Source organism: Pan troglodytes, chromosome 16, assembly GCF_028858775.2.
Source record: "Pan troglodytes isolate AG18354 chromosome 16, NHGRI_mPanTro3-v2.0_pri, whole genome shotgun sequence".
NCBI classification, from domain to species: Eukaryota; Metazoa; Chordata; class Mammalia; order Primates; family Hominidae; genus Pan; species Pan troglodytes.
The window spans coordinates 82,699,367-82,722,898 of record NC_072414.2 but is presented as its reverse complement, the minus strand read 5'-3'; the positions used below and the strand labels follow the sequence as shown (position 1 = coordinate 82,722,898).

The window sequence follows — 23,532 nt, the reverse complement described above, 5'->3', positions numbered from 1 at the left end:
CTGACGACCTGGAAGAACTCAGCCCTCTCACTCTTGTCTTTAGGTGGCGGCTTGGCAGGCCCCAGTGACTTTCTCTAAGGACCCTGAAGCAAGCTTTTCTCCTAAAGTAATTGTACTCGTTGATTTTTTTATGTGCTGCAAATATTTTCTTCCATATCTGTCATTTGTGTTTTAACCTTGATGTTTTCCATCACAAAGAGACTTTCGATATTTTTTGGTTGCGAAATCTGCTTATCTTTTCCCTTATTATATCTTTTAAGTCTCATGTTAAAGTTTAGAAAAGACCGTCCCACACCAGAGGTATAAAAATTTTTGAGTAATTTTGTAGTATATCTTCCCTCTGGAACTAATTTGTATGGACACTGTGAGGTAGAGATCTAACTTAGTGGTTTTTTTTTTTTTGGCTGTGTCACCCAGGCTGGAGTGCAGTGACATGGTGGCATGATCTAAGCTCACTGCAACCTCCGCCTCCCAGGTTCATGTGATTCTCCTGCCTCAGCCTCCTAAGTAACTGGGATTACAGGCACACGCCACCATGCCTGGCTAGTTTTTGTATTTTTAGTAGACACAGGGTTTCGCCATCTTGGCCAGGCTGGTCTCGAACTGCTGACCTCAAGTGATCCACCTGCCTTGGCCTCCCAAAGTGCCGGGATTACAGGCGTGAGCCGTCGCACCCGGCTGAGATCTAGCTTTGATAGCTAGTTGTCTAAAAGTACTGTTTATTAAATAATCCACCTTTTTCCCCACTTAAAACATCCCTCTTACCATATACTAAATTCCTGTAGCCCTGGGTCTGTTTCTGGACTCTCCCGTCTGTCTGACCCCCTCCAGGTCACACTGAGTGAGGTAATGGTGGCGTGAGAATCCTCTGGGAATCTGGCAGGATCACCCCCCAGCAGTCCACCCCCCAACTCATTATCATCGTTCAGCGTGGTCTTAGTGTTCTCACACATTCACTCTCCCAAATGCACTTTAGAACTGTCAGTTCCAAAGTTTCAATCTCATTGGAATTACACTGAATTTATCAGCTGATTTGGGGAAAACCAGTATGTGGACAGGAACATGATGTGTATCATTGGGTTGACTTACAGAATACTCTTAACAGGTCTTCAGTTGATTCTTAGGTTTTACAGGTAGGCAGTTTTATTGTCTACAAATAATGACAATTATAATTCTTCCTTATTTTCCTCATCTGGCTTGTTGGAGGGGTTAGTAGTGCCGGGACACTGCTGAATAATAGCTTGCCCTTGGCTAGTTTCTGACTTTAATGGGAATGCCTGTGGCGTCTGACTCTTTAGAATGCCATCACTGTTGGTTTCTGAAACAGACCTTTATCTAGATTAGGGTGTTTCTTTCCAGACTTAATTTACTAAGAGTTTTAATAAGGGATGGATTTTAAATCTTACGAAATACCTTTTCAGCATCTATAGAGCTATCATAAATTCTTCCCTATTAATTGAAGCTGAAATGAAGGCTCCTGCACAGCCATACTGCCTCCTCATATACTCTACATGCCCCTAGTCCCCTGTGCCAGGAACTGAATACCTCTGCAGGATAGACTAAAGGTGAGGCTTCAAGGTCTGCCTGCTAGGCGTGGTGCTGAACGCCTTCTCAAGCTGCCCAAGCACATGGGGTCTTGGAGGCTTTCCTTTCCAGAGAAAGAAAGTAGGACCAATCCCCACTCCCTGCCATAATAAGAAAGAGCTCTTGGGGACAGCAGCATACAGAGCACAGAAGCCAAAGAGAATTCAGGCAGGGTGAAGGACCCCACACCCGTGCCACCATCCCACAAATCAGTACATAGGCCAAGTGCCCAGTTTGCCAGGGGTCTTGCTACCTGAAGTGACCTATGATCTCTGGCCATGACAATCTCTAGCGAGTCCTTCCTGCCATTCTGCAGCCTCTTAGCCAATGCATGCAGGCCAGGCGGCACTTACTGCAAAGCCATCACAGAAAGCAGCGAGGCCTTCGGACTCCTAGGAGAAATAGTGATTCCTTCTACTGCTCCATCCCCACTGCTAACTCTGGGTCTCCACCCCTGTCCTCCCAGAGTCACTCTGATCCTGCTCATCACACCAGGACATGGAGTCTCTACGTAACCACAGGATTCCCCTAGAGCCTGCTGTTGCCACAGTGACCCTGATGCTGGGCTGTTACCCACTTAGCCTCCCTTACCTCTTCTGTCTGCTTCCACTTCTTCTATATCCCTGTTTGGAAAAAGGATGGGTGCCTGAGCCTGTGCCCAGTTGGGTGTCCACTCACAACCCAAAGCAGAGCCTGGCACTGCCCACTCTGACCAAGGGCCTTCTCTCCCTGATCTCACTGGCGTCTGCCCTATTTACCCATCACTGGGTTTGTGGGTTGCGCCCAAAACACAGCAGCAGCAATAAACAGAAAATGAGGGCGGAGCCCAATGTGTCACAGTTCTGGGAGGCAGATCAGGATGGGATACCCGTGTGGCTTGTCCAATGATCTTCATGTTAAGAGGCAGTCTCTGTGAATGAACTTTCTCTTCAGGCCACAAGAAGCCCTAACCCAAGCGGAGGCAAAAGGTAGCAATCTCCATGGGCTCCAAATAGACGTCAGTGCTGTTGGACGGGGAGGCCAGAGGGTACAGTAACGTCAAGGAGGTTGGCTGAAGGAATACCACATCCAGGCCATGGAAAAGGCTGCCCAGGGCTACCTGTGGAGAGCAGAGAAGGGGCAGGGTTGTGCTAGGTGCTGAGACACTTAAGAATGCGGCTGTTCATCTACAATTTGGTACCTCTTTAAGAATCTCAGCCAGGTGCAGTGGCTCACACCTGTAATCCCAGCACTTTGGGAGGCCAAGGCGGGTGGATCACCTGAGGTCAGGAGTTCGAGACCAGCCTGGCCAACATGGCGAAACCCCGTCTCTACTAACAATATAAAAATTAGCTGGGCGTGGGGGCAGGCACCTGTAATCCCAGCTACTCGGGAGGCTGAGGCAGGAGGATCACTTGAACCAGGAGGCGGGGGTTGCAGTGAGCCGCGATCACGCCACTGCACTCCAGTTCCAGCTGGCCCCTCTCAGCAACACCATGCCTTCTTACCCATGAGTGTGCATCCAGTCTCACGGGCTTGCTGAGATTTGCTCAACCCTAAAGCCTGCCTACAGATCTCCGGGTAAGAACCGTTCCACTGAGCTGTGAGATCTGTGAAAACAGTGACCATGTCTTGGTTCACTTCTGAAACACTGGAGCCCAGCAGAGGACCTGGCACCCGGGGACATTTATCAGTGCCGGCTGATATGAGCTTACAAAGTAACAACAGGATGGGTTCTGGTTTTCTATTTCTGGTGTTTTCCACTTTGCTTGATAGAGGTCCCTGCTCAGGGAACAAAAGTTCTCAAGCGATCTACCTTGTCTGGAACTCCCCCTGCCAGGCCTCTGGAGCTCTGAAAACATGTCTACAGCTTCCCCCCTTCTCTCCAGAAAGCCCTGGAGTGACACTTTCTTCTCCCAGCCTGTCACCGAATCTCAGCCCAGTCTTACCAAGCTCATGCCTGCCATTCCTAGGTGCTCTGTTTCCCCACCCTACTCACCTTGCCTTGGCTTGTGGTGCAGTTGAAGCCCAAGTTCTTGGCCTCCAGGCCGCAGTCAAAACCCTTGCGGTGTAAGATGAGTGCGGTCTCCGCCGAGGGCAGGGTGTCCTCCTGGATGACAGACAGTGCCCAGGGAAGTGGGCGCAGGGCTTTCAGAGATCGGAGATGCAGCAGCGCCTCTGCCCAGAGGCAGTGCTGGCACAGGGAGGCGTGTGGGTAAGGAAAGGCCAAAACCTGGTCCTGGAGGTTTGGAGCCAAATACCTGCTAAGGGGTCTGGACCTCATCCTGGAGGCTAAGGAAGGAGCTGAGCAGGGAGGGACACCATCAGAACTCTGCTCTCAGCATGTCACGCTGAGGGACACTCACCTCAGCCTGGAGGGTACGTAGGTTGAGCAGGTGGAAGTCACAGGGCAGTGAGGAAGCCAGAGGATGAAATGAGCGCAGACCAGGGCCTGGGAGCTGCGTCCTGGCTACAGGCAGAGCGAGCGCCGGGGCGTTCAGGTACATGGAGGTCAGGTGGCTGAGGAGGGATGGGTAGCTGGTAGAGTGGCTATCTTGGACCTGCAAAATTGACCCGAGATATTGGTGAGGGACCAAAGCCAGGCTGAGGGGAGAGGACGAGGCAGGATAAAAGCACACCCAGGTCAGTTGTTTTGGAAAGACCTTTCCTGGTGTGCCTGGACTCAAGGGCACGCCTGGCTCCAGGCGAGGTTCCGCTAACCCTTCAAGTGTGGACATTTGCCGTCTCCCCTAACGCAGAGGGCTACTTCACTAAGCCGTTTCTTTTCTACTTTTTAGTTCCTTGCTCACATAACACTATCATGAGCAACCCACTCCCATCAGCCATGTCTCCCCTCACACACGGATCCACAGTGCAGGGAGGATGGCAGCCAGGCAGACGCAGGCCTCACCATGGAGCACGGGCCTCCAATCCAGAGTGCTCTGGGTAATCTGCGGCTTCACGAGCAACGCCACATCCACAGCGCCAGCCTGGCTCTCAGGCCCAGCGCGGCCGGGGCTCTGCCAGCAGGGCTACTCCTTAGCAGCTCACCTGGATGTCAGACTCACAGGCCTGGGCTGAATATTCTGGACTTCTGTCCCTGGCATCCCCCTTCTTCCAAGCGCCCAGCATCTCTCACTTCCCTCTGCATTCCCAGGTAATGCTAAACCCTCTTCCGTCTCACCTGGGCAGTGTCCTCATAGCCACCGGCAACTTCTCCAGCCTCTGGCCTAGTTCAAGCAGCCAGCATGTCCTGCCTGAACAGCCTCCCGCTGTCACCCTCCTCCAGTCTCCCTTCCCACAGATCCAACCTGCTCCGTACTGTCAGCGTGACATGCTGAGACCAGAGTTCGGACGGTGTCCCTCCTTGCTCAGCTCTTTCCTTAGCCTGGACCTTTCCTAGGCAGGATAAAGTCCAGATCCCTTAGCACGCACTCAAGGTGCTCTGCCGTCTGCCCTGATCTCCACCTAGCACTCTTGCCCAGCACCAGCCAAGAGGGCATTCTGCAAGGATGGAAATATCCGACACCACATGGTCTAATACAGCAGCCACTTAGCCACTTGAGTACTTGAAGTGTGGTCAGTAGGAATAAGAAAGCAAATTTTTTACTTGATTTAGTTGTAATTTAAATAGCCATATAGGGCTACTGGCCACCGTACTGGATAGCGTAGCTCCAGCATAACTAAGGAACTCACTGCTGTTCCCCAGCCTGTTGTCTTTCCTGCCTCCTATCCTGTGCCCTGGTTCATATCTTCAAATCACACCCCCATTCATCAAAGCCACACCTGGGTGACACCTCCTTGACCTCGATCTCCTTAGCCCACATTATTACCTTGCTCCTCAGGATCAGTAAGACAAAGCCCTTTCTACCTTGCATTTTTACACACATGGCTTCTCTGCCACCCCTACTCACGAGTCAACTCCTGGGAGAGTCAGCACTGTCTGCACTTATGTCCCTCTGGGTCCTCACAGTAAAGCAGGTGCTCAATATCTATCTGATGCATGAGTGACTGAGTGGCAGGCTCTGTCACCTGGGCTCCGGCGCAGCTACACCTTGCTCGTACTAGTTCCCCGCTCCCAGAGCCGACCCTTACCTCTCGGTTACCGCTCCTGCTGCTGTGAAAGATCAAGCCCCTAAACATGGCTGCCAGTTTGGAGAAAAAGTCAGGCTGGTGGGGCAAAGAAAGCCATGAGATGAGCTGGGTTGGAGCACAGGCTTAGAGAATGCTGGGACAGGGCAGAGGAGGGCAGCACAGAGGAAAGTGGGAGACGAACATGAGGGGCACAGGTGACAGAGCGCTGCTGGGAGAGGAAGGTGCCAGGCTGCGTGAGATGGGACACAAAACGCCAGACTGCCTCCCCCCGCCCCAGGAATTCAGCCCTACTCTCTCTCTCTTGCCCACCTCCAACTACGTTCCTCGAGCCCTAGGCTGGACCCCCCGGCCACCCCCGGGGACTAGCCAGACCTGGTTCCCTGGGCGTCAGCCCCAGATGTTACCTCACTGCCCACGGTTCGCCGCTCTAGCAGGAGGCGGAAACGGTTGCAGGTTCTCTTGTTGTCCTTGAGCCCTTGGCCTAGGCCCCGGTTGTCATCCTGCATCAGCCGCCGGTCCAAGATCACCTCCAGCTGGCCTGGGGAAGCGAACAGTGAGCGCTGGCCCGCCCCCACCCCCAAGCAGGCACTGACCTTTCAAAGGAGAATCCCAAGCCACAGGCCCTGACAGAAAAGCCCAGCTCGAGAGACAGAAGCTGAGTCACTCAGAAGAGGTCACGGGTTCCCACAGCTGGGAGGGAACCTGATGAGGGGCTGGTCCTGGGCCCTTATTTTGCAGATGAGGAAGCATGAGGTCCAGAAAGGGGAAGGCTGGCCCTGGCAGTTTACCCCCCACGCTCTGGGACTCAGGAGCAGGGAACGGGCCTAGGGGCCCAGGCAGGAAACCGAATCAGGACGGGTTACATACAACAAAATAAACCAGAAATGAACAACTTAGATCAACAGCCATCGGTAGTGTTGCTGCACACCTCCGTAATCTGGGGCAGGTTTGCTCAGGTTGGGCAGGTTTTTTTGTGACTAAAACACAGGCTCTCCTGCCCTTGTTCTACACTGGACAGCCAGACAGCCCCAGCAGGTCAGACTCAAGCTCTGACTGTGTGTGTGTTAAAAGTAGGGCTCTGGAAAGGACAGCCAGATGGCAAGTCAGGCAGAGGCTCATATTAAGTGTCATCTGGGTTGCCCTGGGAAAAAGATATGGCAGGTGACCACCTTTGCTTTATTTTCTAGAGTATGCTTGGAGCAGGGGCTCGGTGCATGGCTGATGTGTTGGGGACAGAGGCCCCAGTGTGTGCAGGTGTTGGAGGTGGGTGCAGCTGTTCTTGTACAAGATCTCGAGGGAAACCGCACCAGCTGCCCCCACATTCCACCGGGACAGATGGCCCTATTCTCCCTTTCACCTCTCCAAGTCCTTACTGACTTGTGTAATTGCTCAGTCTTTTAACCCAGAACAACAAGAGAATCGCTTCAAATCGGAAGGTGGAGGTTGCAGCGAGCGGAGATTGCACCACTGCACTCCAGCCTGGGCAAAAGAGTGAAACTCCGTCTCAAAACAAAAAAACAAAAAAAAGGAACGTCAGTCTGTCTTTTAATGATCACTGGAAGGAAAACAATATGTAATTTTCTCATTTCCTTAATATTTCATAACACTGAGTGCACTTTACAAGCTGTCCCTACTCTCAGCCCCGCCCAGAAGAGGGTTGCACGCCTCAGCTGAGAATCACTGTTCAATACCCTGATGCTTCTTGCCTTTTTTTTCAGACTGGGTCTTGCTCTGTCACCAGGCTGTAGTGCAGTGGCACAATCTTGGCTTACTGCAGCCTCCAGCTCCTGGGCTCAAGCAATCCTCCCATCTCAGTCTCCTGAGTAGCTGGTACTATAGGCACGTGCCACCAAATCCAGCTAATTTTTAAATCTTTTTGTAGAGCCTGGGTCTCGCTTTGTTGCCCAGGCTGGTCTCAAACTCCTGGCCTTCTGCCTTGGCCTCCCAACAGTGCTGGGATTACAGGAGTGAACCACTGTGCCTAGCTTTGCTTTTTGACATTATTTTTCCTTTCTTTGGCCCCAAGAGTTGTAACCCTGATGGTTCTTCAGGGGATCCAGTAGGACACTCCACCCAGTTGCCTACACTGCTGCCTCCACCAGGGGATGGGGACAGCAGATGCCTGCCTCCTGTGCCAAGAGCTCTGAATGGCTCGCCCCCTCTCCAAGCATGGAGGTGATGCAGTCCAGAAAGAGGCAAGGGAGGCCAACAGAGCGGGGAGCCCTTGAGGGTGGGGACGGGCTTCTTTTTGTCTGATACCCTCTGCAGAACTCCTGGGCCCTACTCACCATCTTTGAGGCTAGAGACACCCAGGGCCTGGGCAGTGTGCAGCGTGAGGCGCTTCTGTGCGTCCTGGATATAGGCCATGACTGGCATGGGGTAGAAGTTGGCCTGGAGGGGGAGCTTCTTCAGATACCGTCGGGGCTGCACCTGTGGGGGCAAGGCCAGCAGATCAAGGGCACCCGGGCACCATGTGGGCCCAAGCGGTCCCCAGACTGAAGGAGTCCCCGATCACTCTCGCCTCTCATTCATCTTTCTCCATCAGGGCAGATCATCCCCCAGGGCCTGTGACAGGGGCAAAAGCAGAGTCCAAGTTCTACTCTGTGGGGTCTCCGAGACCCAGGCCCAGGAGTCACCTGAAAGCCATTGAGGTCTGTGAAGAAGATACCCTGGCTGCCGATGTCTGTATGGATGCGCAGGGCCAGCTCCTTGTTGACGTAGTCCCGGATGTCCACCAGGGATGATATGTCCAGAGACAGCCCCTCCACCCCTGGGTACAGGAACAAAGTGGGGGCATGGACAGGTGTGAGGCTGAACCACAGCTAAGAGGCTGGGCTGGGGGATCAGAGCCGAGCTGGGGAGAGGCTCTGTCCAACCTCCCAAGAAATTCCCAGGGCATTTCTGGATGACTTTTTCTCCAAGAGAATGGAGCATCCCTGTCTCAAATGATACGGAACAGAGGTATGAACAGAGAAGCAGCAGAAGGAAGAACACGCCACAGTTGTGGAGCCCACACCTCCTTCCAGACCCTTCCTCATATGCAGGGCTCACCTGGCAGATTGTAAAGCCGGACCGCCTGGTGAATGTGCTCGTAGTACGCAACCACCTCTGAGAAGAAAGGGCCTTCAGTGACACGCAGCACGGGGGGCTCCTTGGGGACGTAGAGCTAGGGAAAGAGCAGATTGCTGTTGAAACTACAGCACAGAGGGCAAAGCAGGAAGGTGCCAGCCCAGGGCTGGGCAAGAGAGCACCTATTCCCAGACACCCCTGGGCTGAACAGGAAAGACAAGGCCCCTGGCAGGCAGCAATAAACCTGTGGGAAGGCCTGTGCCCCCTCCTGCCCTCCCTGCCAGATTGTTCAAGGCATCTTTAGGATACCTTGGCCTCGCCATCGGGCAGGAAGAGGTAGGCTCCACTCTTGTCTTTGGACGTACGGGTGCCATAGACAAGGACCTGCATGTCCACCTGCTGCTCGTGCTCCTCATCCACCCTTCGGATGCTCTGCCAAAAAACACAGCCCTGACCCCTGGCCCCACACCAGCATGTCAGGCCTGCCTCCTGGGAGGACACGGAATAGCTTCCCCAAGGAGCCGTGCCCTGCTTCCCCATGCTGTCAGGCTGGAGCTGAGATGGCCCAGGCCCGGGTCCACTGTGGGTCAGGTGGCAGAATGCTCACAGGGCCGGGAGGCCGCTCTTCACAATGCCACCACCACACACGCCCTACTCTGGCCCCTGGCCCTTCCCCACCACCCTGGCCTTTTACCTTGAGGAGCCCAGTAAGGCCTGAGAACCAGACCTGCATGTAGCGGTTGCTGAGGGCGAAGTCGCTGGTGCCAGAGTCAATGACACGGAGAGGAAACGCTTCGTGCCTGCTGATGGACAGCTGCCGGCCGTGCAGGTAGATGCGCACAGAGGAGGGCAGCGTGCGGTGCCCATCCAGGCCCAGCTGTAGCTGCAGCACGCCCAGGCCCAGGGCTGGCAGGCGGACAGGCACAGACACCTGTGGGCACAGGAGGGGTGAGGAAGTGGGGGCACGGCTTTCGCCACAGGGGTGCTGAGGCATCCGCTTACTAACAGAGGGCTTGAGCAAGTCCCTGCACCCGCTGGGCCTCTGCCCCTCCTCCAAAGTGGAGGTGATCTGATTTGCCCTTTCTTCCTCCTCAGACTTTATGATTCTCAAGTGATATTTGAAAAAGTATGAAGCGGTAACAACACATTAAGCTTTCGATAAACATTGAAAGACTGAATGATGGGGCATTATAACTGCTATTTTTACCATTACTATTACCATACCAACCTTCCCCTTCTTTTCAAGGACACACTCAAATCCCAAGAGTGCCGTCTTCTGGACAACCCCCTCCCCAGGACACTTGTCCTCAGCCTGGAGAGTAGCAGGGCCACAAGCAGGAGGGTGGGAGGCTGGCGTCGCCAGGCGGGGAGGGGCCCACGACGGGCAGAGGGCCAGGCCCACCTGACAAACCCGCACCTCACCTGGTAGACGTCAGGGACCGCCTCGGTGGCAGAGCTCCAGTGTGCGCTGATCTGCACGGCCAGGGGCTGACTCTCCTCCGAAAGGACACGCACGCGGGGAGAGTTGACCAGCAGGGACACCATGCTGAATCGCTCCTGTTCCAGTGGGTTGAATAGGACCACAAACCTGTGCGTAGAAGGTGGGCTGACCCAGGAGGCTGCTGCTTCCGGCCAGGGCAAGCGCCCTGCACTGGTTCAGCACATGCTGGGGCAGAGGGGCCTGAGAGCCAGGGAATGGCTCTTCCTCTCTGCACATGGCGTAGTCCAGGTTACCTGGGCGACGAATCCAGCTGGATCACCGTGCGCTCTGGGAGGGCGTCGTGACTTAAGCGAGTGTCATCCTGGAATTCAGTGAGCCGGAAGGGAAGAACCATCATGGGCTCAGCCTCCTCCCACCCCACCTGTCCCAGGTGTGGACCAGCGGCTGCACTGGGCACAGAACTCATCCGGATGGGGAAGGAAAAAGAGAAGCGGCACCCCCATCCAGCAGCTCTTGGGATGGGACCTGCATACACCAGAGGGTCCCCATGCAGACCCAGGAGGGGCTCACCACTTGGAGGAAGGGCGCCTCAGGGTCAAAGTGGTAGGTCTCCTTGTCCCCCAGCACCAGATAGTGGGCTGCATGAATGATGACCTGCTTCAGGTTGACAAGGGAGCGCAGAAGCCTGTGGGTGGCGCAGGAGGGGAAGGAGAGAAGATGACCATAGGGAAGCTGTCTGCCTTGTCAGCAGGACAAGCCCTAGGCCGGCCTACCCCCTGACCACCCAATGTCCTTTCTTTGGGACAGTGAGCAGGGGAGCTTACAAGGGAAAAGAGAAGGCTCCCACCTGACCCCATAGTCCACCACCACAGCCTCCTTGGCCGTGCCAGTGATGGCATCGTGATGCTGGAAGAGCCCCAGTGTGCGCCGAGCTTCCGTCAGGAGGGTGAAATCAGACAGTGGGTACCGGCCAGCCAGACCAGAGCGGCGAGCGTGAGCTGCAGCCAGGCTGTACAGAACCTCTGCCCCCCTGCCCAGAGAGAGAAGTTAGCTGCCAGCCTGCACCACTAGCCAGGGCCCACCCACACTCTGCCAGTCCAGCCTCCTTCCTTCCCACCCCTCCTCTACCTGCCCTGGCCTCTGGGCCTATCTATTCCCTTCTGAGCCAATCCAGCCCCTCCTTAAACCCCAAAGGCTGACTCTCCCCCTCCAGCCTGGAAGCGGGGACAGGGTCTCACCGCAGGTGGGCTTCCAGGACTCGGTCTAAGCTCTTGTAGAAGGGCCGGGAAGTGTAATAGCCTGTCCAGTAATGATCCTCCCGGTCCGCATAGGAGAAGAAATCCCCGCTCAGCACAGGAAACCCTGGAGGCCGGGCCCCTGGCTCCACCCCTGTCCTCTTGTACAGGGCATCAAAATAGTCAGAAAGAGTGCCAAACTGGGCCTGTGGGAACCCCAAAAACCCACTCCCATCAGTTCTAGAGCCTCCTGGAAATTGTGGCCACAGTGCTGCAGTCGGGGGTGAGGCAGGGGCTCTGGCCTCAGAAGCAGGAACTGTACATCCTGCCATTCTAGACTTAACAGAAGTAGGGGAGCCTGGCAATTAATTCCGACATAAGAGGGGCACCTTCGGCTGGGCGTGGTGGCACACGCCTGTAATCCCAGCACTTTGGGAGGCTGAGGCGGGTGGATCACGAAGTCAGGAGATCGAGACCACCCTGGCTAACACAGTGAAACCCCATCTCTACTAAAACTACAAAAAATTAGCTGGGTGTGATGGCGGGCACCTGTAGTCCCAGCTACTTGGGCAGCTGAGGCAGGAGACTGGCATGAACCCGGGAGGCGGAGCTGGCAGTGAGCCAAGATCGCGCCACTGAACTCCAGCCTGGGCAACAGAGCGAGACTCCATCTCAAAAAAAAAAGGGGGGGGCACCTTGCCCGAATTGGGAACCAGGGCACGGTCTCACGGGAAGGGATGGGCTGCAGCACTGTGAGGCCCCTCCCCAGTCAAGTGCCCCTCACACCTGCACATGGAGGTTAGGCCTGCTGTTGAAGAAGTCAAAGAGCCGCTGGTAGTTGAAGAACTGGGCATCCCACTCCTGGGGCTTGTCATATCGGAAGTCATCTCCAAGAGGCACCAGGAGGACGTTGCTTCGGAACAGCCGGGACTTCTTCCGGTATTGGTCCAGAAGCAGGGCTGCCCTGGGGCAGGAAGAAAAACATGGGCCCAACATGAAGTCTCATCAGTAAAACAGCACCACGCACAGCCATCCCGCCAGCAAGCCCCTAGAAGACATCCCATCCGCCAAGGAGTGGTTCAGCGCAAACAGACACCACCTCCTGCACATGAATCCCAGCCCCAGGGGAATCCGGTGCTCTCTGGGCAGTTCTGACAGCTGGCATGTTGTTTTTTATGCTAGGCTGTTGAGATCTTTTGGGATCCTGGTTCTGACACTCCCGCCTCATTTTGCCCACCAGTTAGCGATGCAGCACCAAAGTGAAGGGTCTGGACCCCGGAGCCACATCACACCAGCTCCACAAGTACTAGCTCAGTGACCGTGGGCAAGTAACCTCTCTGAGCCTCCATTTCTAGCAAAATAAGGATAACATCCGTAGGTACCCGTATAATGTTATGAGAATTAAAATGGATTGAATGGGCCGAGCGCAGTGGCTCACGCCTGTAATCCCAGCACTTTGGGAGACCAGGGCAGGCGGATCACCTGAGGTCAGGAATTCAAGACCAGCCTGGCCAATATGGTGAAACCCTGTCTCTACTAAAAATACAAAAATTAGCCGGGTGTGGTGGTGCACATCTGTAATCCCAGCTACTCAGGAGGCTGAGGCAGGATAATCACTTGAACCCAGGAGGCGGAGGTTGCGGTGAGCCGAAATTGCACCACCGCACTCCAGCCTGGGTGACAGACTCCATCTCAAAAAAAAAAAAATTAAATTAAATAAATAAAATAAAATCAATGAATGAATATTTGTTAAACACTTAGAATAGTGCCTGGTACATAATGGGAACTATATATAAACATTTCTTTTCTTTTCATCCAAATTATTGGCAAAATCAGTAGAAAAACTGCCCTGTGGCACATCAGCAGAAGCCCTTTCCTACTTTAATTGGCATGTTATAAATATCACCGTCCAAAGAGTCAACTAATCTACTTAGCGGCGCTGGCCCAGCTTGTACTTTTCTACTTTGTTCTCATGAGAGGATTCCTCAAATACCACTTTCCCCTAACTTATCAGTCTAGTAAGCCTTTCAAAGGAGAAAATGGTTACCTTTCAGGGCCTGTTCTTGTAAACCTAGGCCAGCCTCACTGATCACAACTGCTGCTTTAAGAAAAGTCACGCCCTCATAGCCCTAGATTCTTGCCTGGAATCGCCATTTAGACTTCTGGAAACAAAAGACCACTTTATTTCCCTTTTGGTCACATTTCAACTCTTGGACATCAGGGAGAAATCAGAGCATTGCAACATAAAAACCAATCCAACTTGTCGTATTCTTAAGGTTCTGACTAAATTGCTGTTTGGATCAACTCTTACCTAACACTTTCCCCCGGGGCCTGATTTCAGCAAGAGTGCTATCTTTAGGGGTCCCTAAATTCTCTCAAAAGGGACAGGTCTGTTTTCTCAGAGGCTGGAGGCTATCTCGTGGGACTGAATGTGGATCTGAACAGGATTCTCGTGGTTGACTTAAAGCCAAGTCAGAACACTGGCACTAAGTGAAGGCACATGAGCCTGAAGTTTGTAACATACATCTAACCTGGGAATCCTTCACCTCTAAGTTGTCAGCTGGCCCTGGCAGTTTGTTAGGGCATCAAGAAGTACTCATGTGAGAACCTAAAAGCATTCTGTGAAAGGTGGTTGCGAGAGCCATTCCAGTTTTTCAGGAGACAGTAAGGAGCTGCTGCTGCAGAGGCTAGGAGCCTCAACTCACCACCTGAGCCCACCCTCCACGTGGCACGGCCCAGACCAGAGCCAGGCCTCCCGATTCCTCTGTGAAGTGAAAGGGCTGGAAGCAGATACCTCTCTGCCACGTTGGCCTCTGTGATGGCCCGGGGTGGCACCTTCCAAGGGCAGTTGATGCGCCCACCAGGCAGGCGTTTGAAATCAAATTGGCAGCAGATCTTGGGATCCGGGCCACAGGTATGGGGGACGTCATAGCTGTAGAAGGGCATCATGTGACAGAAGATGTCTGTGCTGGAGTCCGAGTCTGCAGGAGACACACCACGTGGTCACCACCAGCAGGCAGCCTCTGGACGCCAGGGGGGGCAAGGATCTGTTCAGGCTAAAGGCAGCCCTGATAGACCGTGAGGCTGTAACTGGACCTAGGGCTGGAGAGAGCGTGTAGGCCAGGGAGAAAGACAAGAGGGGCTCCCTCAGGGAACGGGCACACAGGGCACGCTGAAGCCCTTGGGACAGCAGGCCCCGTAGAGGCCAGAGGTCAACGTGGCCCTCCCCTCACCAGAGGGTGCGACCATTTCTGGCAGTCCACACCAGTGCCCGCAGGTCTGCTCTGAAGAACAGTGGGGGTCTTAGTTCTGATATCCCTGCTGTTCCCCAGTGAAGACTATGCTGCAGTAACCCCCTCTACCCTACCCGGCCTTACCCCATGTCTGCCTCCACATGAACTCTAGGCTGTGGGTGGCAGCAAAGTGCTTCTTGATGGCATAGTGCACTCTCTGAATCAGCATGCTGGTGAGGTTGGCACGGCGCAGCAGGTAAGGCATGGTGGAGCTGTATCCAAAGGGGTCCACTGCCCAGCCAGAGCGGGGGGTTGCACCTGGGCAGGGCATGGAAGCCAGAGAGGCCCTGAACACACCTCAGGGGCTGGCCTCCCGGCCTTCCAGGTGCTGGGACCCCAGCTCTTATCCTGGTAGTGAGTGGAGAGATGACATCACACCAGGCCCACATGGTGGGATCTGCCTAGAAAGGAACCACCCCCTGCCGATCCCTGTGCCTTACAGCCCCTGCCTGTGCCTTACAGCCCAGGGGGCAGACCCCCATGCCTGGGCCTGGACTTACCAAGATTTCTCTCCAGCCACTGGTGTCCTTCGATGAGCTGGTCAATCAATGCAAAGTAGTGGGAATTGGCCTCATCTGGCATCACCCAGCCTCCTGTCGCAATCTCCAGCTGCCCGTTTCCCACCAGCCTATAGTTAGGGACTCACACTCAGGACGGAGCAGGACACTCTGCCCAGTCCTGCCAACCAGCAAATGTCAGGGCCTGTGTGCACTGGCCTCACTGGACCAGTTCTCCCAATCCCAGGACCAAGAGAACACACACTTGCCCTCCTTTCCTTACAGCCAACCTCCAGGCTATCCTGGCCCCGCTTATCTCAGAACCTCTATCTGTTTTTGCCTTCCCTCCCTCCACCATCACTCATCTCTTCCACAGCTCTCTGGGCCTCTCCCTGCCACCTTGGCACCCATAGCTTAAGGTAAGACCCGTCCACCCAGCCTGGGGCTCAGACAATGCCCTCCCACGCCTCCCCGCCTGGTACTGGCCTTCGGACTGCCGCTCTCTTTTGGACATTGATGTTGTCCCACCACTTGGCGAAGAAGGAGACCTCTGCCCAGAGGAAGCGCCGCCGGGGGTCCTCCTGCAGCTTAGACACCATGCTATTGAGGATGTGTTGGGTCTGCTCTGTGTAGTACTTGTCAAAGGTCTTGATCCAGCCTAGAGAGCCAATGTAGGGTCCCCTGAGGATGCCACCATCTTCTTCGACGTCCCTCCCTTGTATTGGCCATCAGAAATCGCACTCCACACTCCAGCTCCCAGGAGTCTGCAGGGCCCTCACCTGGGTCATTGTGAGAGTGGGGCACCACAAACACCTGCAGGTCTTCAGCATCCCAGTCGTGCGGGTCGTAGGAGATGTCGAAGCCTTGCCTCCACACACCACCATCCACGTTGTCAAACGGCAGCTCCTCCGACACAGTGAGCATCTGCCAGGTGAACTGCAGCTCAGTACCCCAGTCGCGGCCACTGTACGTCCCTGCCAGCTCTGACTCTTACCTGCAGTTCTGGCTTCTGACCCCGGCCCCCCAAAGCAAACTGGCAGTCCTGGGGGGAGATGGAGAAGAAGCTTGGCCGGGGCTCCGGTGGCACCACCCAGGAGCCATTGACCGTGTAGTAGGGCAGCATGGCGGGCGGGCCCTCTGCGTTGGCTGTCAGCTCCAGCACGGAGTCCTTGATATGGCTGATAATCTCATGGTTCTCCTCCAAAAGCTGCTCCAGCTGCTCAATGCGGTTCTGCAGCACAGAAATTTGGCTCTGCCAAAAAACCAGAAAGCAATCACACACAGCTCCTTATGCCACAGGGAGGGTCTCTGCTTGGGGTCTACCAGCTGAGGCCTGACTACAATTCTTCCCTCATCAGTCAAAGCCAGACCATGAGCCTACAGGGATAGATGACACCGTTCAGATAAAGGGAGCTGTGCACATCACCACTGAGGACTACACTCCACTTGGGTTGGGAGAACCATCACTCTCTAGCTCAGGGATGGCAAAGATTTCCTTTCACCTACCTATTCTCAACAATCGGTGTTGCCTGTGCTGAGGATTTCAGCGGGGCTTAATGGCAAAGAATGCTGCAATCAATTAGCTATGTCTGCCAAGAATTCAGGAGGGGCTGGGCGCGGTGGCCCACACCTGTAATCCCAGCACTTTGGGAGGCCAAGGTGGGTGGATCACCTGAGGTCAGGAGTTCAAGACCAGCCTGGCCAACATGGCGAAACCTCGTCTCTACTAAAAATACAAAAATTAGTCGGGCATGGTGGCAGGCTCCTGTAGTCCCAGCTACTTGGGAGGCTGAGGCAGGAGAATTGCTTGAACCTGGGAGGCGGAGGTTGCAGTGAGCCAAGATCGCGCCACTGTACTCAAGGCTGGGCGACAGAGCGAGACTCTGTCTCAAAAAAAAAAAAAAAGAAAGAAAAGAATTCAGGAGAATAGAGTGACAATACTCACTGCCATTGACATTTTTTTCTTCCTTCCTTCTTTTCGCCATCACTGTTTTTAGCTGAGGGTTTCTACAAAACCTGACTATTGGGAAGGAAGGCTCCTGTCCTGTACTGACATTACCCTCCAGCGGGGGGGGGGGTGGGAGGGGAGGCGGGGGGGTGGGAGGTGCATACCCTGAGCCCAGGTGACTTGTATACAAAGAAATTAGCAACCAGGCACGACTCGACTCACCCGGGGGAAGTTCCCACCATTCTGGTGTCGGGTGGGATCGTGTTGCACTCGGTCCAGCATGAGGTAGAGCGAGAAGACTGCCACACAGAAGATGGCAGCCCCACACACTGTCACCTGCTTTTTCAGCTTCATACTGGCCTCCACACACACCTGGCAGGAAGGACACCATCTGTAGCTCCAACATGCAAAATGCCCGTGGCAGTCTTTCCACCAAATACCCCAGTGAGTTCCTGAGGGCTGTTCCAAAGGAACACCCATTTGCCTGGCTCCAAGTAGCACAAGCAGCACATCTGGGGCTGGCCCACCTGGTCCTGGTAGCAGCTCTGCCGCTAGGGTGGAGAGGACGCTCTCCCTTGGCTGGTGCTATGAAAAACGGGCCCAGGATAAGAGTCCCAGCTCTGACTGGAGTGCACCACACAAGCTCCTGATTACACAGCTTCCCTGCCTAGATAGGAGGTGCCTGTTCAGGCTCCTCGGCCATGTGCTTCTAGTTTCAGGTGAATAAGCTAGTCTCTATTTTGTTTGATTTAAAAGTTTAGCCAGAACCCAAAGAGACTGATAGGAAAGCCTTTCTCAGTGCCCTTTCGGGTCAAACTGGCACTCACCAGAAACAGTGCCTGGCACGATCCTTTCTCAGAAACACAGAATGAGTTTCTTTCTAATAAAGAAGAAAGATGCTTGTGTTTCTAGCATAAAGCAAGCCCTGTGTGTTCTCCCTGTTCCTCTACTGTTTACTGCAGTGGGAAACTTCCAGCCGCGGTCTGCAGAGCACTTAGGGGACCCCTAGGAAGCCTGCAGTGACGCCGAAGGCCCCCTGGGAAGGGAGAGACGGGGCCCAGTGCTCAGCTGCGAGGCAACTTCAGAGGCCCCGTGCCCCCCGCCGCCACCGCCCTCGGGCTCCGCTTGCCTGCTCAGGAGGAGGGAGGACGCTAACTGCGGAGCCGAGCGTGGGCGGGACCGTGCTCCGGAGTCTGCTCCGCGGGCCCTGGGGCCGAGGAGCTTTGTCGCCTCTGCGTTGTGCCCTACTTAGCGCGATCTGATTCTGCTCGGGAGCCTCCGGGCAATATTTTCAGCCCTTAGAGACTGGGTCCAGGCCAGTGTGGGTGGAGCTGGGGAGAGAGTTGGATCACAGAGGGCAGGCACCTGCCGCCAGGTCTCTGGCCGCCCGCCCGGCTCCCTCCCCACCCGCTCCGACTTCGTCAGCCCCGGGGACCGCAGAGACAGGCGCCAGGTACGGGCCTCAGGCAGCCTCCAGTCCCTTCCTGGCCCCTCTGACGCCGCAGTGGCGCTCGCGCTCCCGCCGCCCGAGCCCGGCCTCTGTCGGGGCAGCCGGAGCCCTCCCGCGCGCGCACCCGGCCCGTTACCGTCAGCGCCCGGCCTCCGCGCCGCTCCGGGCCCAGTCGGCCGAGCTGCCGGCTCTCACACGCCCGGGGACGGCGGCCCGCGCGCAGGCAGCGACGCAGGCGAAGGCGGACGCCCGCCCACCCGTAGCCCCCTGCTCCGCGCGCCGCTGCCGCGCTCCCGCTGGGCCCCGGGCCGCCGGCGCGCTCCGCTGCGCCCGCCCCGCGCGGGTCCGCCAGCCTCTGAGGCCGCCGGGCCCAGCAGCGTGCGGGGCGGGGACAGCCGCGCCGCCCGCCCCGGCCTGCGTGTGCCCGGCGGAGCTGACAGGAGCTCTGGCCGCCGCGGTCCCCGCCCGGCTCCTCCCGGGCCCGCTCCGCTGGGCTGCAGTGCGCAGCCGCACCAGCCCGGGCCGGGCCTGGCCAGCTGCGGAACCTCAGGAGGGACGCGCGACTGAATTTATTCGGAATCCTACTTGAGTAAGCGCATGATCGGGCAGTGGTCGAAACGCCCGCCTCCGTCTCGGCAGACGCGTAGCGGGGTGCGTTCTCCGCGGCCTCACCCGGCTCCGGCCCAGCTAGCCTTAGGTTTCTGTCGTTGCCTCACCCGGCTCCGGCCCCGGTAGCCTTAGGTTTCTGTCGTTGCGCCCCTCGGGCAAAGGCGTGCTGCCTCCTGTCGGTACAGCGCATTCCTCGAGTCCCTTTCCTTTCCGTGCCTGCTCTATGTTTCCTGCCAGCGAGTGAACAAGACAGACTTTTCTTGGCTGTTTCCCTTTTACTGGGCATCTAGGTTGTTTACAGTTTTTCAGTGTAATCCATACTGCAATGAACATCTCCATGAATTCCACATTTTTGTTCTTTTTAAGTTATATATAACTTATGATCTGAATGTGACCCCCCCAAATTCATGTTCAAATCCTAATCCCTCAAGGTGATGATGGTATTAGGAGATGGGCCTTTGGGGGTGAACAGAGTTTGAAGGGAGAGCTCTCATGAATGGGATTAGTGCCGGTATCAAATGACCCCGAGAGTCGGCCCCTTCAACCACGTGAGAACACAGCTAGAAGGCACTATCTGTGCACCACAGGCAGGCCCTCACCCGACACTGAATCCGCTTATGCCTTATCATGGACTTCCCAGCCTCCAGAACTGTGAGAAAATACATTTCTGTTGTTGATAAACTACCTACTTTATGGTATTTTGTCCTAACAGCCCAAACAGATTAAGACGTTATTTAATGATGAATTTGCAACAGTGAAGTTACCTGGGCAAAAGATAAGGACAGAGATGACTGATGACACTATCGCTCCCCTAAAAGACTGTACCAGTTTACACCATCAATAACAAACTGCTGGATATTGCTTAAACAATGTTTTAGCTGATTAATGAGATATATAATGCCATCTCATTTTTAAAAATTTTCCTTTAAGTTCTGGGATACATGTGCAGAACATGCAGATTTGTTACATAGGTATACATGTGCCATGGTGGTTTGCTGCACCCATCAACCCATCATCTAGGTTTTAAGCCCCACATACATTAGGTGCTCTCCCTCACCTTGCCCCCAACCCCCGACAGGCCCCGGTGTGTGATGTTCCCCTCTCTGTGTCCATGTGTTTTCATTGTTAACTCCCACTTATTAGTGAGAACATGCGGTATTTGGTTTTCTGTTCCTGTGTTAGTTTGCTGAGAATGATCAATGCTATCTCTTATTTAACGACCATTTCTTTTTTTTGAGACAATATCTCACTGTTTCCCAGGCTGGAGTGCAGTGGCACCATCTCAGCTCACTGCATCTTTGACCTTCCGGACTCAAGCCATCCTCCCACTTCAGCCTCCTGAGTAGCTGAGCCTTACAGGTATGTGCCACTACACCCAGCTAATTTTTTTATTTTTAAATTTTTTTATTTTTATTTTTTGAGACGGAGTTTCGTTCTTGTTGCCCAGGCTGGAGTGCAATGGCACGATCTTGGCTCACTGCAACCTCCGCCTCCCAGGTTCAAGCGATTCTCCTGCCTCAGCCTCCCAAATAGCTGGGACTACAGGCACGTGCCACCATACCTGGCTAATTTTGTGTTTTTAGTAGAGACGGGGTTTTACCATGTTGTCCAGGCTGGTCTCGAACTCCTGACCTCAGGTGATCCACCTGCCTCTGCCTCCCAAAGTGCTGGGATTACAGGCGTGAGTCACTGTGCCCGGCCCTAATTTTTTTATTTTTTGTGGTGGGTGGGGGGGTCTCACTGTGTTGCCCAGGCTGTTCTCCAACTCCTGGGCTCAAGCGATCCTCCCACTTTGGCCTTCCAAAGTTCCAGGATTATAGATATGAGCCATAGTGCCCAGCTCTTTTTATTTTTTTTATTTTTTTTGACAAGCTCTTGTCTGTCACCCAGGCTGGCGTGCAGTGGTGTGATCATGGTTCACTGCAGCCTTGAACTCCTGGCCTTGATCCTCCTGCCTCAGCTTCCCAAAGTGCTGTGATTACAGGGATGAGCCACTGCACTCGACTGCCACTTCTTTTATCACCATCAGGAACAGCTTTCCAGGTTTGTTTACTCACTGGAATGCCTGTTATTAGGGTGTTAGACCTAGACTGGGCTCATCATCCTCTTTGTCTTTTCATATTTTGCCTTGTGTTCTGGGAGATTTATTTTCCAGCCCTTCTATTGAATTTTCCACTTTGGTAATTTTTTTTTTTTTTTTTTGAGACAAAGTCTCACTCTGTCGCTCAGGCTGAAGAGCGGTGGCGTGATCTCAGCTTACTGCAAACTCTGCCTCCCAGGTTCAAGTGATTCTTGTGCTTCAGCCTCCCGAGTAGCTGGGATTAGAAGCACGCACCACCATGCCCAGCTAATTTTTGTATTTTTAGTAGAGATGGGGTTTCACCATGTTGGCCAGGCTGGTCTTGAACTCCTGACCTCAGGTGATTTGCCCACCTCGGCCTCCCAAAGTGTTGGGATTACAGGCGTGAGCCACCGTGCTCAGCCTCATTTTGGTGATAATCTTCTTTTTTCCTTCGTTTTGAGAGGGAGTTTTGCTCTTGTTGCCCAGGCTGGAGTGCAATGGCGTGATCTCCACTCACCACAACCTCTGCCTCTGGATTCGAGTGATTCTCTTGCCTCAGCCTCCTGAGTAGCTGGGATTACAGGCATCTGCCACCATGCCTGGCTAATTTTGTATTTTTAGTAGGGATAGGGTTTCTCCATGTTGGTTGGGCTCGTCTCGAACTGCCCACCTCAGCCTCCCAAAGTGCTGGGATTACAGGCATGAGCCACCGCGCCCAGCATGATAATCTCAATTTTCAAGAATTCTTGTTTGTTGTCTGGTTGTTCTTTTTTAAAAACTGAGGTACAGTTTACACTGTGTGGCACAAATCTTAAGTGTACAGCTTGATGGGTTTTGATAAATACATACACAAGCATAATCACCACCCAGATCAAAATGCAGGACATTCCCATCTACCCAAAATGTTCCTCTGTGTCAAGTGGCCAAGCAGTCCCTAAGCACACCATAGTGGCTGTCAGACTGTGGTCCAGCCTTGCCTATGTGGCCCATGTAGAGACATACATGGTTGTAAGGGCACCATGGTGAACCTTTTCCCCTCCATCTTCACCCACCTTTCCATCAGGACCCTCCAGACATAAGCACTGCTTTGACTTCTCTGTAACTTAGTTTTGCCTGTTCTTGAACTTCATAAAATAGAATCATAAGTATGAACTCTTTTCATGTCTGGCTTCTTTACTCAGTATGACTTTTTTTTTTTTTTTTTTTTGAGACAGTCTTGCTGTCACCCAAGCTGGAGTGCAGTGGCGTGATCTCAGCTCACTGCAACCTCCGCCTCCTGGGTTCAAGTGATTCTCATGCCTTGGCCTCCTGAGTAGCTGGGACTACAGGCATGCGCCACCACACCCATCTAATTTTTGTATTTTTAGTAGAGACGGGGTTTCACCATGTTGGCCAGGCTGGTCTCAAACTCTTGGCATCAAGTGATTTGCCCACCTTGGCCTCCCAAAGTGCTGGGATTACAGGCATGAGCCACTGTGCCCAACCACGTCTTTGACATTCATCAATGTCGGTGCATATATTAGTGGTGTTTTGTTTGTTTGTTTTTATTGCTGTATATACGTTTGGGAACTTTCTGGACCTAACTTCTCTCTCCACTTCTTCTGTAACTTGAATTATTCATATAGTCCCATGTTTCTTAGCTTCCATTCTCTTTTTTCCTCTCTGTACTTCAGTTTAGGTACCTCCTTTTAACCTATTAAGTTCACTAATTCTGTTTTCTGATATGACTTAATTTCTAAATTCGATTGTGATTTTATCCTTTACTTCTATCAATGTTTATGAAATCCATCCATTGAGTTTGTAACTTCAGGGGTGTTTTTCAGTTCCATGGCCTCCTTTCATCCATTTAATAGATTCCAACTCTGTTGACATTCTCTACATTTGCTTCTTTTTTGTCCATCTTCTTCTCTATTTGACATATTAACCAAGTTATTTAAAAATCTTTGCCAGTTCCAATGTCTGGATCACATGTGGGTCTGCTTTTATTTATTTTTTCTTTTATGTATTAGCCCCATATTTCTCCATTTTTTGCATGGTTTATGATTTTTAATTGTATGTCACATATTGGGTATAAAAGAAGGATGGGGCTTCAAATCTTGTTATTCCCTACAGGAGCTAGTCACTTCGATGCAATTACGTACTGAACTGGGTTGGGGCAGTGTTGCAATTGCAGTAAAACTCAATCCCCTCCTGGTTCTCCTTGTTCCTTAGGAATGGCCCTCTTGGATTTTGGATTGAAAGCCTAGTCAGTCTCTGTCTCTCTCAGATCT

General features: G+C 53.6%; 1 protein-coding gene and 1 long non-coding RNA gene across 11 annotated transcripts in view; one reads left to right on the top strand and one right to left on the bottom strand.

Annotated features, from left to right (window-relative positions):
- Nucleotides 1–1,113: 1,113 nt before the first annotated feature.
- On the bottom strand, nt 1,114–19,378 carry MAN2A2 (mannosidase alpha class 2A member 2). Of its 10 annotated transcripts, XM_063795374.1 has the most exons (26): nt 18,728–18,865; nt 18,271–18,472; nt 17,969–18,177; nt 17,364–17,513; nt 16,188–16,445; nt 15,973–16,117; nt 15,680–15,851; nt 15,197–15,324; nt 14,781–14,954; nt 14,198–14,384; nt 12,190–12,367; nt 11,407–11,609; nt 11,016–11,198; nt 10,739–10,853; nt 10,462–10,529; nt 10,150–10,315; nt 9,422–9,658; nt 9,037–9,159; nt 8,710–8,824; nt 8,295–8,428; nt 7,947–8,088; nt 6,063–6,196; nt 5,659–5,733; nt 3,930–4,124; nt 3,563–3,673; nt 1,114–2,683 (listed from the first exon to the last, which is right to left on the bottom strand). In XM_063795374.1, exons 4-26 carry the CDS (start codon nt 17,493–17,495, stop codon nt 2,531–2,533), a joined length of 3,528 nt encoding a protein of 1,175 aa, XP_063651444.1. In that variant the 5' UTR covers nt 17,496–17,513; nt 17,969–18,177; nt 18,271–18,472; nt 18,728–18,865; the 3' UTR covers nt 1,114–2,530. The 10 variants fall into 10 exon arrangements, with proteins under 10 accessions (XP_063651444.1, XP_009428117.2, XP_063651446.1 ...); XM_009429842.5 differs by lacking the exons at nt 17,969–18,177; nt 18,728–18,865 and adding an exon at nt 19,177–19,378; XM_063795376.1 differs by lacking the exons at nt 5,659–5,733; nt 18,728–18,865 and adding an exon at nt 19,177–19,329.
- The window catches only part of LOC129137252 (uncharacterized), a 7,838-nt gene continuing 3,405 nt past the window's right edge, over nt 19,100–23,532 (top strand). The window contains exons 1-2 of the long non-coding RNA XR_008539671.2: nt 19,100–19,180; nt 20,461–20,559. This is a non-coding gene — a long non-coding RNA (uncharacterized LOC129137252). The remainder of the gene's footprint in view (nt 19,181–20,460; nt 20,560–23,532) is intronic.